The 17,221-nt window shown below is 40.8% G+C and overlaps 1 protein-coding gene across 5 annotated transcripts; it reads right to left on the reverse strand.

The window, feature by feature from the left end:
• Positions 1–907: 907 nt before the first annotated feature.
• Positions 908–16,832, reverse strand: LOC112220003. 5 transcript variants are annotated; one of them, XM_024381557.2, is made up of 18 exons: positions 16,748–16,832; positions 14,950–15,645; positions 12,575–12,703; positions 12,147–12,282; positions 11,765–12,024; positions 9,801–9,883; positions 9,587–9,618; positions 9,261–9,401; positions 8,644–8,742; positions 6,166–6,219; positions 5,905–5,925; positions 5,666–5,764; positions 5,253–5,417; positions 4,858–5,064; positions 3,365–3,442; positions 3,150–3,236; positions 2,780–2,956; positions 908–2,538 (listed from the first exon to the last, which is right to left on the reverse strand). In XM_024381557.2, the coding sequence occupies exons 2-18, from the start codon at positions 15,369–15,371 to the stop codon at positions 2,062–2,064; spliced, it is 2,667 nt and encodes an 888-aa protein (XP_024237325.1). In that variant the 5' UTR covers positions 15,372–15,645; positions 16,748–16,832; the 3' UTR covers positions 908–2,061. The 5 variants fall into 5 exon arrangements, with proteins under 5 accessions (XP_024237325.1, XP_024237333.1, XP_042150831.1 ...); XM_024381565.2 differs by having other exon boundaries at positions 4,858–5,043; positions 12,575–12,718; XM_042294897.1 differs by having other exon boundaries at positions 8,644–8,739; positions 12,575–12,718; positions 16,748–16,831.
• Between the last annotated feature and the right edge of the window lie 389 nt (positions 16,833–17,221).

The raw sequence follows: 17,221 nt of genomic DNA on the forward strand, positions 1-17,221 counted from the left end.
CCACAAAATTATATTGCAGAAGGTTACTTGCCTGAAAATGGAACCATTGATGAAGATTTGAAATCGCAAATTAACGAAGACGTGCCATATACTCATGGATTGTGGCTACAATATAGTTTCCGTGATGTACACGTCCCTATAATGTTATAACGAAGAGTTCATAGAGCCTATAGAATCCCATCCCTGAGAATATGACTGTGTGCGGAGGTCTCCATGGTGCTGTTCAATGTTGTAAAGCCACGGGAGACAGCCCGATCAAAGCCTCGCGATTATGTTCTTTGACTAAAATGTTACAATGTAGCCTAGCAATGGCCCATTCGCTATAATTTCCAGATATTGTTCTTCTGCGTATCCAATGTGGCTCCATATACCAATTGAAATTCATCAACTGCCCTTTTCTCGCGCGTATACAACCCCCATCCTCCCTTGCGTCGATGCCTTGCGCTGCGCATCTCAAACAAACGTGAAACTGTCTTCACCGGAAAGGTTGTCCCTACTTGGATAAGATATAGAATATTTTTAATAGCATGCTTCAAGTCACACATTATTATAATTTAACTCATGTTTTAGAACTAAATAAATACCTTCGTTTTGCAAGAATACATGTCCAAGGCGCTCGTGTCGTCCTGCATTACTGTTTGCCATGGTCACACCTAATATGTAAATTAGTAACGCGCTTCAGCCTTATAAAATAACCAAATAGCTAGAAGACCGAGGTAGGTTCTTTCAGTATGGTCATTCACTGCCTCCTGTTGTACCCTCATTTTAAAAAAATGATTCCTATCCTGAATATTTTTTGGTTGTTGAAAAAAATGTGCTTGCCTTTTATACAATATAAATTATTTTAATGAATCTGAGCCATTTGTTTGGCTAAAATACTTCCCATACTTACATCGTAAACCACCACTTACATTTGGAAAAATAGGCTTTATTAAAAATCAGCAGAATTTGCTCATTTTACAAACGCATATTTCTCCATGATACCAAACCTTATAAAGAAACTATATGGAATAACGGTCTAAAGTAGAAAGAACAACACACTGACCAGAGCATAGACTGTAAAAAGAAAGGACCAGAGCCATAGGAATAGAATTCACAGGTCATGACAGAATAATTTCAGTGTTCACTTTTTACAAATGCAGATACATTTAATGTAAAATAAATGTTTTAGAAAACAGTTTTGCAGAGAACTAAGTACTAATGCTTCAAGTTGAGCACATCTGCATTTTTCAGATGTGTCTGAATAGAGCAACATCACTGTAGATACTTAACAGAATCTCCATGAGCAGTGAAAGATCTAACATGCTACTGAGGGTGTAATTCAAATCAAGCAAGCCGTTTGGCTGTGGTTCTCTTCAGATGATGATTAACAGTGGCAATGGGAAGTTGACGCTTATAAGGATTATCACTGTCTCACCCTCTAGAAGAGGTTCTGGAACCCCTGCTCTCAAAACAACAACATTGGATCAGCCAACGGTTGACAGAATGTAATAATCCCATCCATTTAGGTCTTCATGTGGGACATTGGTTTCACATATTGATTCATTTATAAATCAATGATCTAATCAAACAATGTTCATGTGCTTATGATCAATAACTTGTCTGAAGGTTGCTTACGTTACCAAGATAAACCACTTAATATCTATCTACATGAGGAAATGTGGATGCACTGTGACCTTCCACATTGAGAACTAAACAAGAGAAAAATAAAACGGGACACACGGCTCACATTGGGTGTCAGAGCGGCTGAAAGCTATAATATCTGTATTCTATACTAGTAGTGCCTCAATCAACCTGAAAAGCTATTGCAAAAAAGCAAGCTTTAAAACCATAATGATTTGTACATTTATTTGTAAGATATACTTACGAAAAGGGCAATAAAACATCCCGTTTCAAATGTTCTTACATTTAATTGCAAAGTCCAGTGGTAAGTGTGTAAACCAGTCCTGGTTGTCCATCCCCAGCAAAGACTTGAGATGTTTTGTGAGGGCAGAGGTGTGATGCTGTGTGTAGTGGCCATTTGTTTTCTCCTGCTAAGTGACCCTGCGGCATCAAATGTTCTTAATAGCTACACGATAAGGCCTTACACTTCGGACAGTGCTCTGTTTCTTTAAGTACCAGAAAGTCACAGGTCGATGCCCGCTCAATGATGATTGGAGCCTGGCTGAATGGCTGCTCCTTGGTCGGGACCCCCTGGCACACGTTGTACTTCTCCAGATCTAGCAGCAGGTTCACTACCTGGGGCACAGAGGTCAGGCCAGATGGGTGAGCTTCATAAAGAGGGTGGGTGAGGAGCAGCTGTTGGCCCTGTACACAGATCTGATAGCAGAAGCCTAGGTCAATCTGGACAGTTGTGTCCACCATGTGGGAGAGCTTGGAGCACTGCAGTAGCTGTAGAATCGGGCCCTCCACCATTATGGCAAACCAGAGTGTGGGGAGTGCAGAGCTGCGCAGGGACTCCAGTAGCTTTAGCAGCTCATGGTCCTGGTCGATCCCACTTGTTCCTGCACTGTCAGCCAAACTGAAGATCTGAGTGATCTACAGAAAACATAATAGGAGTAACAGAATGCAGTTGGAATCAATTCCACTCCACTCTTAGTCCAGTTGGAGATTTACTTGCACATGTATTTCTAATAGAATAGCTTAACATTTTAAATCCAAGCATAATAACTAACACAGAACTTCCTGTAGTCAAACGAAAAGGTAATTATTAGCCTTAAATATTGGTTACAATGCTGTAAAGTGTACCTATGCACCAAAGCAGGAAGTGGTCACTTACCATAGGTGTGACCTCCTCTACTTCAGGCTCTCCAGATGGCGTTTCTACATGCTTCTCCACACTTAGCCTTCCTCCATTCATTCCACTCTGTCCATCCGGGGTTGCCAAGGACGTATTCTCACCTGGGGTTTCACCATATTGCACTGGGGGATCCGCCGGTTTGAACAGTGTGCAATACTGGGCAATAAGAAAGAGAAATACACCATACTCCAGTATAAAATGTTAAAAGTTAAACACTGAAGAGCACACTAGCCATAGGTCAAACAATTACTAGAGCTTACCTCTCCTGGATTGTGATTTTATTATACTGCAGTGTAAAACATTGCATGCTTAAGAGAATTTCAATAAGGTAAAGAGAAGGGTGACTCACTGCTGGAGAACTTAAATGGTTGAGGATATGTGGGACACGCTCCATAAGCGCATTCTTTTTGACAATTTCCATAGTCTCTTTATGCACCTGTAAAATATGAGAAATCTGTTGAAATTGTGTATTGGAATACGAAGTAAAAAAAAAAAAAAATCACCAAAAGGTGAATGCCACAAAAGTAAACCTAAACAAAAGCTTAACTCCAATTTGATACTAACCTGGACTGTCGGTAGCTGGTTTCTGAAGTTCTCATCCTGGGGTATGCTACTGCTGGGTAGCATAGGGCGCCAATGTGCCTACGACAATAAGACATAGACAGTGAGAAGAAAGTGGGAGCACATGATTTTAAAAACTTTGGTATAATTCAGTTTAATGTACACTATATAAATATACACAAACGTATGTGGACACACTTCCAAATGAGTGGATTCAGCTAATTTATCCACACCTGTTGCTGACAGGCGTAAAAAAAATAATTTAAAAAATTGACCACACAGCCATGCAATCTCCATAGACAAACATTGTCAGTAGAATGGCTTACTGAAGAGCTTAGTGACAGTCAAAGTGGCACCGTTATAGGATGCCACCTTTCCAACAAGTCAGTTCGTAAAATTTCTGCCCTGCTAGAGCTGCTCCAGTCAACTGTAAGTGCTGTTATTGTGAAGTGGAAACGTCTAGGAGCAACAACGGCTCATCCGCAAAGTGGTAGGCCACACAATCTCACAGAATGGGACCGTGAAGCACGTATGGCATAAAAATAGTCTGTCCTCGGCTGCAACACTCTACAGAGTTCCAAGCTCCATCTGGAAGCAACGTCAGCACAAGAACTGTTAAAATCGGGAGCTTAACGAAATGGGTTTCCATGGCCGAGCAGCCACACACAGCCACACGCACACAAGCCTAAGATCACCATGCACAATGCCAAGCTCACCGCCATTGGACTCTGGAGCAGTGGAAACACGTTTTCTGGAGTGATGAATCACGCTTCACTATCTGGCAGCCCGACAGACGAATCTGAGTTTGGCGGATGCCAGGAGAATGCTACCTGCCCCAATGCATAGTGCCAACTGTAAAGTTTGGTGGAGGAGGAATAATGGTCTGGGGAATAAGGCTCCTTAGTTCCAATGAAGGGAAATCTTAACCCCACAGCATACAATGACATTTTAGACAATTCTGTGCTTTCAACTTTGTGGCAAGAGTTTGGGGAAGGCCCTTTCCTGTTTCAGCATGACAATGCCCCTGTGCACAAAGTGAGGTCCATACAGAAATGGACTGTCGAGATCGGTGTGGAAGAACTTGACTGGCCCGCACAGGGCCCTGACCTCAACTCCATCGAACACCTTCAGGATGAATTGGAATGCCGATTGCGAGCCAGACCTAATCGCCCAACATCAGTGCCCGTCCTCACTAATGCGTTTGTGGCTGAATGGAATTAAGTCCCTGCAGCAATGTTCCAACATGTTCTCGTGGAAAGTCTTCCCAGAAGAGCAGCAAAGGGAGGGGACCAACTCCATATTAATGCCCATGATTTTGGAATGAAATGTTCGACGAGCAGGTGTCCACATACTTTTGGTCATGTAGTGTATATCAGTATTTGCATGGAATCCTGTACTCAAGACAATTACAATAATGTGATGATGACATGGGACAACGATAAAACATTTTTTATGAAAAAAATAGGGAAAGGCTATCTCCACATAGCAGAACTCACCGTTTCCATGGAGTGATCATCATCTTCCTGCAGAGGCTCGTCTATATCATCAGTGAAATCCAGGTCCACTTCCCGCTGCGGTGTTTTACTTTTCTTTGGGGTGGTCTTGCGACTGTATGTAAAGTGAGGTCTAGGCCTGCCAAGCTGCACCCAACCCTCTTCGGACCCAAAATCAGTCTGACCCAACTGAAAGGGCAACAAGTGTCTCTGTCAAACACATACATACACATAAGAGCACCATTGAAAACATTGTTAGGAGTCCATTCATGGCATAACAATGAGTATGGCCATTGCTTAATTACAAGGACTAATTCAAAAGGGTTTGCCAAAAATTGTGTCACCCTCAAATGCTGATATGATTGACAAGTCATCATATGTGAGTAATCAACCCTTACCATGGCCTGTTTCTGGCACTGCCGCAGACGGCACTTCTGTCTCTTCTTATTGCTGCCTCCAAACTTGGGTTTGTCTATGCAGAAATCACAAGTCCCACAGTCCATCCTACTATTACAAGCTTCACACTTCCCACAGGAGCGTCGCTTACGTTTCCTTATCCAAGCCTGAAAGACAGAATGAGAAAAAAATCCTGATAAAGAAAAAATATATATATTTGAACTAATACACATCACTGTCTAGATATTCAGTGGACAGATAAAGGAGCTTGTTAGCCCAAACTGTGACCAACTTCAGATGGAGACCTCCCTAGGGACAGCATGGTTTTTATATTTGGGGGAGGGGGGTAATTGGCCAGCAGAGGGAACTCCTAGATAGAAGTGGGGTAGGACTTATTTCTTGAAGCAGAGCTTACCTCATAGTCAGCATCATCACCATCAAACTCTTCATCGTCATCATCTATATCGACATTCACAGAGAAATCTTCGGGGTCACTGTACTGAGGAGTGGAGTTCTGTGGGAATAATGAGTAAGCTCTGTTCTGCTGTCTCCTTGGGTCTTTATTCAATTACATTCATTGTTTCCATTGCATATTCAATTAACAATGAGGTCAGGGTTGGAGGAGTATTATTAGAGATGGCTGGGTATTGTTACCTGCAATTCTCCGCTGTCAATCTGCCGAAAAAATATATTTATATTCAGTTATGGGTGCTTTTCATGGAGATGTGAAGAGAACATTACAAATAAACTGCCAATGTTCACATGTGGACATGTGAGAAATGCTGCCCTTAAATTGAGTAAGCGGAATAGATACTCAATAGCCTTCATCATTTTTAATTTACATGCATTCAGATTTGTTATTTACTTTGAAAGACACAGTAGAATACACTTGGTAATAGGATTCTAGTCAATTACCTTGAAATTCGTCATGGGATGGGGATCCAACTTTTGGGGACCTTCGGGTTTGTGCTGAAATACAAAACAAATAAAAACAATCAAAATAGGATCACTTATTTCTTCATTCATTGTCTGTCTTTTCTTATGTCTTTAACTTAAACTCAGCTGTTCCCTTGTTCATACAGGACACTATTCCTTTGTTTAAATGGGCTACTAAAACACAGCAGGCGTAGACATGACAGACAGGCCGGTATCTTGGCGATACTGAGACGAAGAGAAAAATCGACCGGCACTCCCCTCCATTCTATTGTGAAATGTCCAGTCACTCGAGAATAAGATGGAGGAGGTTTGTTCGAGAGAGTCTCCTATCAGAGAGATGCATCTGGATCCTGGACTTCCTGACGGGCCGTACCCAGGTGGTGAGGGTAGGCAACTAAAACTCCACCACACTGACCTTAGACAAGGGGGCATCTCAGAGGTGTGTGCTTAGTCCCCTCCTGTACTCCCTTTTAATCCACAACTGTGTGGCCACACACGACTCCAACACCATCAAGTTTGCTGACGACACGAGAGTGCTAGACCTGATCACAGACAGCAATGAGTCAGCCTACAGGTAGGAGGTCAAAGACTCCTGTGGTGGCAGGACAACAAGCATCTCAACATCAGTAAGACCAAAGAGCTGATCATGGACTACAGGAGAAAGAGGGGAGATCACCCCCCCATCCACACACGGTCATGTATAGGTCACGACAGCACCTCTTCCCACTCAGGAGGCTGAAAAGATTTGGCACTAGCCCTTGGATCCTCAAAAACTTACAACTGCACCCCTGAGAAGAACAACTGGGATGTCCGGCCCACCCTCTGCACATCACAGGGGCCGAGTTCCCTGGCACCGAGGACCTCTATATCAGGCGGTGTCAGAAGAAGGAACGAAAAATTGCCAAAGACTCCAGCCACCCAAGCCATAGACTGTTGACTCTGCTACCGTCCAGCAAACGGTACCGGAGAGTCGTCGCTCGGACCAACAAACTCCGAGACAGATTCTACCACTAGCAATAAGACCACTAAATAGCTCATTAAAAATGGATACCTGGACTATCTGCATTGATACAATCTTGCACTGACGATGCACAATCACAGGATTTTTATATAACTGGTACTCTGTAGGCCAGGTCATCTGATACAGCACTCCAACTCTCCTTGGTGGGACTATCATTTGTTTTTCAACAGGAAAATACCCAAAACACACCTCCAGGTTATATAAGGGCTATTTGACCAAGGACAGTAATGGTGTGCTGCATCAGATGAGCCGGCCTCCACAATCACCTGACCAAAACCCAATTGAGATGGTTTGGGATGAGTTGGACCACAAAGTGAAGGAAAAGCAGCCAACAAGTGCTCAGCATATGTGCGAACTCCTTCAAGACTGTTGAAAAAACATTCCAGGTGAAGCTGGTTGAGGGAATGCCAAGAGTGTGCAAAGCTTTCATCAAGGCAAAGGGTGGCTTCTTTGAATAATCTAAAATATATTAAGATTTGTTTAACACTATTTTGGTTACTATGATTCCATATGCGTTATTTCATCATTTTGATGTCTTCACTATAATTTGAAAATGTATAACATAGTAAAAATAAAGAAAAACCCTTGAATGAGTAGGTGTGTTCAAACTTTTGACTGGTATTGTGTATCTCTATTATGGTGGGAATACTTTGGAACAGATTTCCAAAATTAAAATCACTTAGTGCTGATTTACTGGTATTTTTATAGTCTTTGATGTCCAACAATTAAAACGTGGGTCCCAGAAATGTTCCACACGCACAAAAAGCTTCTCTTAAATTCAGTGAACAAATGTGGTTACATCCCTGTTAATGAGCATTTCTCCTTCGCCAAGATAATCCATCTACCTGACAGGTGTGGCATTTCAAGAAGCTGATTAAACAGCATACTATTACACAAGTGCAACCTGTGCTGGGGACACTAAAAGGCCACTGAAATGTGCAGTTTTGTCACAGCACAATGTCACAGATGTCTGGAGTTGAAGGAGCGTGCAATTTGCATGCAGATTGCAGGAATGTCCACCAGAGCTGTTGCCAGAGAATTGAATGTTAATTTCTCTACCATAAGCCGCCGCCAACATTTTAGAGAATTTGGCAGTACGTCTAAACGGCCTCACAACCGCAGACCACATGTATGGCGTCATGTGGATGAGCGGTTTGCGGATGTCAACGTTGTGAACAGAGTGTCCCATGGTGGCAGTGGGGTTATGGCATGGGCAGGCATAAGCTACGGACAACGAACACAATTTCATTTTATCGATGGCAATTTGAATGTACAGAAATATTGTGACGAGATCCTGAGGCCCATAGTTGTGTCATTCATCTGCCGCTATACCCTCATGTTTCAGCATGATTATGCATGGCCCCTTGTCGCAAGGATATGTACACAATTCCTGGATGCTGAAAATGTCCCAGTTCTTCCATGGCCTGCATACTCACCAGACATGTCACTCTTTGGGCATATTTGGGATACTCTGGATCGACGTGTACGACAGCGTGTTCCAGTTCCCGCTCTTGTCCAGCAACTTCGCACAGCTTCTGAAGAGGAGTGGGACAACATTCCACAGGCCACAATGAACAGCCTGATCAACTCTATGCAAAGGTGGTATCACGTGGCATGAGGCAAATGGAAGTTACACCAGATACTGACTGGATTTCTGATCCACGCGCCTACCATTTTTAAAAAAGGTATCTGTATTTCCAGTCATGTGAAATCCATAGACTAGGGCCTAATTACTTTATTTCAATTGACTGATTTCCTTATATGAACTGTTAATCAGTAAAATCTTTGTAATTGTTATATGTTGAATTTATATTATTTTTGTTCCGTACACATAGCTACCTACAATATCTCCACACATTGATCTTGTACTGATACTCCCTGTATAATGGCTTAGTTCTTGTGCATTTTACTCCACGTGTTACTATTTTTCTTATTTTTTAAAAACTCTGCTTCGTTGGGAAAGACTCGTAAGCAAGCATTTCAGGGTAAAGTCTACACCGGTTGTTTTCGGCACATGTGACAAATAAAATACAAATGTGATCTGAGTCTGTACCTTGCGGATCGGACATAAACATTTGCGTTTCCGACAGCTGACAGGTTTTCTGGAGTCAGGGTTCAGCGCTTTTTTGCAGTTAGCACAGCTCCCACAATCCTCTGTGGTAAGGCATGCCTTACAGTTACCACAAGGAATCCACTATAAAAGATAAGAAAATGTAGAGTATTCCCCTCCATTCAGACCCATGTTGATTAATCATCGTTTAACTATGTAAAAATGAATTAAGTAAAGGGAAAAAGTACAAAACACAAACTATAAGGAGCATGAAGTGTGTTAAAAACAGAGAACTTAAGGGAGTAATTAGTTGAGGAACACTTGTTTACCTTCCTGAATCTTTGATAAACTGGATTCTTGCCTAAAGAAATGAGAGATACTGTTAACACAATCTCAAATGGAACCTTCATAAACAGTAAAAAAAAATGTTTAAAAAAAGGCACATTTACAATGTCTTAAAATATGTCAAATCTGTTCCTCTTAAAAAGGATTTTGTGTAATGGCTTTCCTTTCATTAGATTGACATTAAATAAGATGACATACCCCTGCATTTGGGGCAACAGGGATTCTTCATCTGTCTTTCATACTCAAAGCCTGTGTATGAATTATCACAAATGGTACAGACGCTGAAATAAAGAGTATTGAAGCAAGTTACCTAAGGTTCAAAGGGCGTAATATCACAATCACTCCCATGTATTCTTTGCTTATTTTACGTACAAAAGCTCTATATATATTTTTTTTTCAAGCTGACATATAGCTTAAACCATGATTACGTATTAGGAACGTGTTAAACTTTTTAAAAAACCTCTTAGATGTAAAGTCCCCTGTATAAGGGACCTGCTTGGTTCTGGTACTGGTTCCAACAGACATACATTTTTTATAATGATGTGGCCCGCGTAGATCGAAATGGCTTGCATTGAGCGATAGCCCTGGTTCCCACAGAAACAATTGTATATGATTTTAGCCTGTGTGAAGTAGGATGTAAAATCTGAAACAACTTGCAGCTGGGATGTCCCTCCTACCATTTAATTCGCTCTGCCGACTGTCTATCAGCTCCGGGCTGAACCCTACATCACAGCCACTGACAAGGCACATGCCTGCAATCGTTACATCATAACGCAGCAGGAGAGTGGTTCATCGATATAGAACATTCATAGATCGATTTATAGCCATTAATCTAAAATGATTCATCGATTTTAAACAGAAAACTTTGTCACTGGTTGATCTTCAAGGCATTCCTAGTTGATCACCAAACATTTCTGCAGAAAAGTCAACGATAAAAGCTTGCACACTTATTTCTTTATTGTGTTGCGCTGTTGGCAGAAGGTGCACTTGATTCAGAAGCCCTGCGCACCAGGTAAGCAAAGTGTTCCTATTTTGAACCATTAAAATGTCTGAAAAGACAAACTCTGCCTAATCAGTGGACCGGGAGATCTCTGGCTAAATTGAGTGTGCCTACTGCACTGGCCAATTGGATAGCTCAAATCACCATGCCTACAGAGCTTCCACAACCCTGGCACCAAGTTTGATACTAGCCTACGTAAGATTTAATAACTTTTAAAACCATGACCACTGAGAGACTGTCAAAGAATACAGCCCAGAGTGAGTTCATGTTTAAGTTTTTATTCCGCAATGTCAGTTATAAAAGTCTATTACAAAACGTGCATCTCCCTACTTCCACTCGCAATGCAATGTATAAGTAGTCAAGTGTATCGATAGCCCTGCGTTTTAATTATTAATATCATTGTGTCTATTTAAATATTGAGGAATATAACAGGCCTGGTATGCTGTGATAATGGATTAGGTTTATTGCACAAACCTCATCCCTACACAACTGTTTTTATTAGGATATATATATATATATATATATTTTTTTTTTAAACATGACTTAAATGATCTGAGTGGTAGATCTCAGCTCGCTTTTCGAATGCGAAAGTGATCTTGACTAAGGATAGGTTTGTGACCACTGTCATAGATGAACATTATGAGGTATGAGGTGAAAGGTGAGCTCCTAACGAGTTCGGGAAGCCAAGCTAGAGCTCTTTGTGACATTCACAGCGGTGGGGGCTGAAGTTTTGATCAAGAGAGCCCTTCAGAAAATATGGACAATTTCTCTAACACTAAACATACAAATATGTATTTACAGTTAAGGTGAAATATTATAGTTAGTGGTTTTATAATTTGATTATACCATATTTAGAAAGCATAAAAATCATTTCAAGCCTTAATCATAGTTTTGTTGAATAGGAAATAAGTCATAAAATATTTCATATTTTAATCTTATTTGTACTTCAACCTTCAAAAGTGATTACCTCAGCAATTTTTTATTTTTTAATTACCAGAAAGGTGAGTATGCAGCATAACTAGTTACTGTTTATTGTCCTCTCATGATAAATAATTACTTTCAGGGATTACGTACATTACATTTTAGATCACATGTAGATAGATTGAAAATGTTCAATTCTCAGCGATAAAATTAGGAGATAATATAGGAGCATTTGACTCACCAAAAGGAGGGCTCTGAACCAGCCTTCCCATTGATGGAGACTGAAAGCGCTGACACAGGGCTCCAGGGCAGTTTAGTTGCACTGTGCTTCATACCTTCCACATCATGAGCAACAGAGGCTGAACTTATCTGTGTGAGAGAGGTGTTTGGTCTTGGGGGAGTGATATGTTGGAGGTGGGTGTCTCTGCTTGGCGTGCCCATGGAGCTGGACTCTGAGGAAAAGCCACAGTCCACTGAGGTAGAATGATCCTTCTGTATGTTCTAACAGACCATGGGTTGGAAGAGACGAGATGGAAGTTGTTAGAAAATAAATTCAAATTAGTGAAGGTAAAGATAAGTTATCATTTCAAGTGTAAATGCTGGGAGCCTTTTTCTTTTATAACCTTTCTCAGGCGCAGTGTCTTGGGTTGTCCAGCACCCCTGAACACCCCTGCTTTGTAATCAAACATTGTCATGTCCAGAGTATCTGCCAGGACTTTGGAAAGCTCAACCCTACTTCTCACACGCTCATTACTCGGGCTTCAGGGACCAGAGAAGGGAAGAAAGATAGTGTGACCCATTAGTGGCATCAATAGTTTAAAGTCACCTAAAAGCATATAATACTGACATAACAAAATGCATGTGCAGTGAGCCTGTATTATTAGGTTAATTGTTTCTACCACATTTTTGTGTGGTATATTCACACAATAGGTACAGTAAGTGAGCCTTAGTAAATATCAATGAACCTTAAGTCATAAGACAATATCAGTGGTTAAAATATAAACTGGTCATTGGTCTAAAAATGTATAGCGTTTTGCCAGAATGTTTTTACCTCATGTAATAAACGTCACTCTGGCCAACACTAGAACCCGAGCGACGAACAACCGCCTTGCGCTTCCACCCCTCTCCAAGTGCCGGCCAGTCCTCCCAGCCCTCTTCAGTTTTCACTCTTTTCTTCCGCCTATAAACAGAAAACCTGGTATAAAATAAAAACTAAATGTCATAGTATTGTCATCATAGGAGAATAAAATATAACTGGAAAGCACATCAACTGGCTACTTTTTGTATAGTTTGACTGGCTACATATTTGCTACAAGTAATAACATTTGGGGCCTATTTCACACACACAGAAAAATCCTTTAAAATTTAGGCTACTTCTATGTTGGAGAGTAAATTATCCAACTTCTGTATTGATTTAGTCTGGGCCTGTGAAATCCTGACATGTTATAGGGCAACGGTAACAGAGTGACAGATTCTGATTTTTCACTTTAAAATGTACACCACTGTTCAAAAGTTTGGGGTCATTTCGAAATATCCTTGTTTTTGAAATTAAAAGCACATTTTTTGTTACTTTAAAATAACATCAAATTGATCAGAAATACAGTGTAGACATTGTTAATGTTGTAAATGACTATTGTAGCTGGAAACGGTTGATTTTTTTAATAGAATATCTACATAGGTGTACAGAGGCCCATTATCTGCAACCATCACTCCTGTGTTCCAATGGCATGATGTGTTTGCTAATCCAAGTTGATCATTTTAAAAGGCTAATTGATCAAAAGAAAACCATTTTGCAATAATGTTAGCACAGCTGAAAACTGCTGTTCTGATTAAAGCAGCAATAAAACTGGCCATCTTTAGACTAGTTGAGAATCTGGAGCATCAGCATTTGTGGGTTCGATTACAGGCTCAAAATGGCCAGAAACAAAGAACTTTCTTCTGAAACCCGTCAGCCTATTCTTGTTCTGAGAAATGAAGGCTATTCCATGCGAGACATTGCCAAGAAACTGAAGATCATGTACAACATTGTGTACTACTCCTTTCACAGAGTTGCAAAGAAGAATGCATATCTCAGACTGGCCAAAGAAAAGAAAAGATTAAGATGGGCAAAAGAACACAGACACTGTACAGAGGAACTCTGTGCAACGTAGCCTAGTGGTTAGATCATCGGGCCAGTATCCGAAAGGTTGCAAGATCAAATCCCTGAGCTGACAAGGTACACATCTGTCGTTCTACCCCTGAACAAGGCAGTTAACCCACTGTTCCTAGGCAGTCATTGAAAATAAGAATTTGTTCTTAACTGACTTGCCTAGTTAAATAAAGGTAAAATAAAAATAAATTAAAAAGGCCAGCATCGCAGAATTGCCTCTTCACTGTTGAGACTGATGTTTGCGGGTACTGTTTAATGAAGCTGCCAGTTGAGGACTTGTGAGGCGTCTGTTTCTCAAACTAGACAATCTAATGTACTTGTTCTCTTGCTCAGTTGTGCACCGGGGGCTCCCACTCCTCTTTCAATTCTGGTTAGGACCCGTTTGCGCTGTTCTGTGAAGGGAGTAGTACACAGCATTGTACGAGATCTTCAGTTTCTTGGCAATTTCTCACATGGAATAGCCTTAATTTCTCAGAACAAGAATAGACTGACGAGTTTCAGAAGAAGGTTCTTTGTTTCCGGACATTTTGAGCCTGTAATCGAACCCACAAGTGCTGATCCTCTAGATACTCAACTAGTCTAAAGAAGGCCAGTTTTATTGCTTCTTTAAAATTAGCAGAACAGTTTTTAGCTGTGCTAACATAATTGCAAATGGGTTTTCTAATGATCAATTAGCCTTTTAAAATTATAAACATAGATTAGCTAACACAACGTGTCATTGGAACACAGGAGTGAAAGTTGCTGATAATGGGTCTCTGTACGCCTATGTAGATATTCCATTTTTTTTATTATTATTATTATTATTATTATTTTTTTTTAAATCTGCCGTTTCCAGCTACAAGTCATTTACAACATTAACAATGTCTACACTGTATTTCTGATCAATTTGATGTTATTCTAAAGGGACAACATTTTTACTTTTCTTTCAAAAACAAGGACATTTCTAAGTGACCAAACTTTTGAACGGTAGTATGTGAAACAAAAACCCAAATGATTGCAAAGCTAAACAAACCCTACAACTACACATGCACAAGGACTACTTTTAACAATTTCCACTGAACATTTTAAAGTCACATTTACTTGAAGAACAGTACAGATTAAGTTTGGTAACAGAATGACGGTTTGTGCTGTCTGTTACCAAACTTGGCATCTGCACTGTTCTTCAAGTAAATGTGTTTTGTAAAATGTTCTGAGTGTGTCACTATTACCCTATAATAACATTACTAGAACAGCAGTCAATGCTAGTCAAATCAAGCGTCACATATCACTCAACATACAGGTTGTTGTTGTTCTTGATGTTCCTCTCACTGCCTGCCACGCTTCCGCTCCTTTCGCTCCCTGCAACACTCTCCTCTTCAGCATCCCCTCTGCTATTCATGTGTCGCTCCCCCATAGCAAGGCCCATGTCCAAGCCCTGTGTGTCATCTTCATAATTGTCATCCTCCAGGGGTTCAAACCAGTCTATAGGGGGCTCTAAAGCAACTCCCCCTGGGATCTTCTCTGTATGGCCATGGTCTGTCATCACAGGACCTGAGGTGGCATGATCCTGAATGTCAAGACTGTCTGAGGGAGCCAGGGCCTCCAGTGGTGATAGGACCTCAGAGGTCCTCTCCATCCCATTGTCCCCGACCTCAATCCTCTCCTCCCTTTCTAGAAGTGCATCATTTGTAGGTTTGAGTACCTCTCCGTCGACCTCCATGTCTAGAGTCCCTGGCCCACTCCCTGAAATTCGGTTATTCAGCAGTACTTAACTAATTTCTGGGGCTCATGAAGCCATAGGGACTTAAGGTTCTCCAAAATGTTTTCTTGAACAATTACTTCTAAAGTACACTCTTAGGTTCACACTTCCAATACTTTGCATAACAATACAGATGAGTGCTCACATCCAGTGGGGTTCGAGAGTAATTCAAGCAAAAACTTAACTTCAGCAGGGCTTTCCAAAACCGTTATGTCTTCCAATTGATGTATAGGACCTGGTAATGAGATTAAATTGAAATAGATTACATCATCATCAATCATCATCATTAGCTTTACACAGACTTTTAACAGTGTTTCACGTGGGTATATCCTGAATCAATGCACCCAGATAGTAATGCCATCACCAATACACCATGCTGGGCTGGACAAGACGTTTCAACCGAATCGAGCCACTGACATGAACGATGACGATGCTTGACTGGCAGTCTGCTAATTGTCAGAGACAGTGAGTTAATCATATTATAGCTAACGTTATATTTTGTCAAGTTAAATCATCTAGGTAGCTAGCTGGCTTGACAGTCAGCTGGCTGGCTATAATATGGTAATTCACATTTGGTAACTTACTAGCTAACGTTAGCTACAATCAGCCAACGTCAATCAATTAACTTCTATAGTAGTTAGGTAACGTTAATGCTCCTCTCTGTCTGTTGGGATTATTTTAAGTGACGGCGTTCAGATATTATTTGGTAGGGAACGATATAATAAGTGATAGTAGCATTATTATACATCCTAGTTAGTTATGCTACCGTAGTTAAATAAAGGTTAAACATTTTTTAAATTACTTCACTAAATTTGGTTGCTAGCTAGCTAGGTTGCTAACATAGTATCTAGTTAGCTATATTCGATGCAACCAAGAGAGCTTTGACATTGAGCTGCACAATGAAGTGTCAAAAGTCTTGGTTGCTTCGCAGTTACTAACGTAACGTACGTTAGTTAGCAAACAAGCTAACAACCCTTCACGACCACCATAACGTTATGCAAAGCCAGAGAAGACAAAACGAATGCAAATACAGGTCACATATCAAATCCTAAACAACTACCAAGATACCGCAGACAAATAGAGCAAAAATAGCTATTTGGGTTAGTTAGCTATTAGAATCAATGCTAGCGGAAGAACAGATAGCCATTAGCAGTTGTCACGTTAGCTAGCTATTTGGTTATGGTGACGTTGGTTACGAGACTACAGTGAACAGAACTAACATCCTCCCACCATTTGCACCGCTTGGTATGAAAGACATCATTGTGATGAAATGACGCAGTTCCAAAACAAAACGGCAGAAAATATGTTCAAAACAGTATAAAATATCGAAAACTTACTCTCGACTGTTTAAAACCCGGTAATCACCTGCAACATACCCGGAAACACATTATGCACGCATGACGGTCTGTGTTATTCGGTATCCTTGGGACGTAGTTGACGTTTAAAATGGTTAGGATGGACGTCAGAATTGGGGATACGTCCCAAGGGTTGGCTGCTTTCAGTCGTTAGCTAGCTACGAAACTAACTTGTCGTAACTACCACTGAATTGGTCTGGCATTGCCAAGCCTGAACTGAAATTCCAGACTTGCTACATAACGTTCATTTTTTAAATAATGTTGTCCTGTCCACAATATTTAATTAATGAACATATAATGTGGTCGTAGAGACGAGGGGCTACAACATGATACCATAAATAGAACAATTATGTTACTAGCAGTGCTAGCTGTTTTCTATGTAAAATACGTGTGACTATCTGACGTTATCTGATCATCGCTTCAGCTAGCTAGCTTTCTCCAGGTTAGTTCTAAATA

This window comes from Oncorhynchus tshawytscha, linkage group LG02 (assembly GCF_018296145.1).
Source record: "Oncorhynchus tshawytscha isolate Ot180627B linkage group LG02, Otsh_v2.0, whole genome shotgun sequence".
NCBI classification, from domain to species: Eukaryota; Metazoa; Chordata; class Actinopteri; order Salmoniformes; family Salmonidae; genus Oncorhynchus; species Oncorhynchus tshawytscha.

Coding starts and splice junctions, on each gene's coding strand:
- LOC112220003 (XM_024381540.2), bottom strand. CDS start 15,371: ATGGAGGTCGACGGAGAGGTACTCAAACCTACAAATGATGCACTTCTA. Junction 5,418..5,665: donor GTGATGATGCTGACTATGAG/GTAAGCTCTGCT, acceptor TCTGTCTTTCAG/GCTTGGATAAGGAAACGTAA. Junction 5,065..5,252: donor AGTGCCAGAAACAGGCCATG/GTAAGGGTTGAT, acceptor TGTGTTTGACAG/AGACACTTGTTGCCCTTTCA.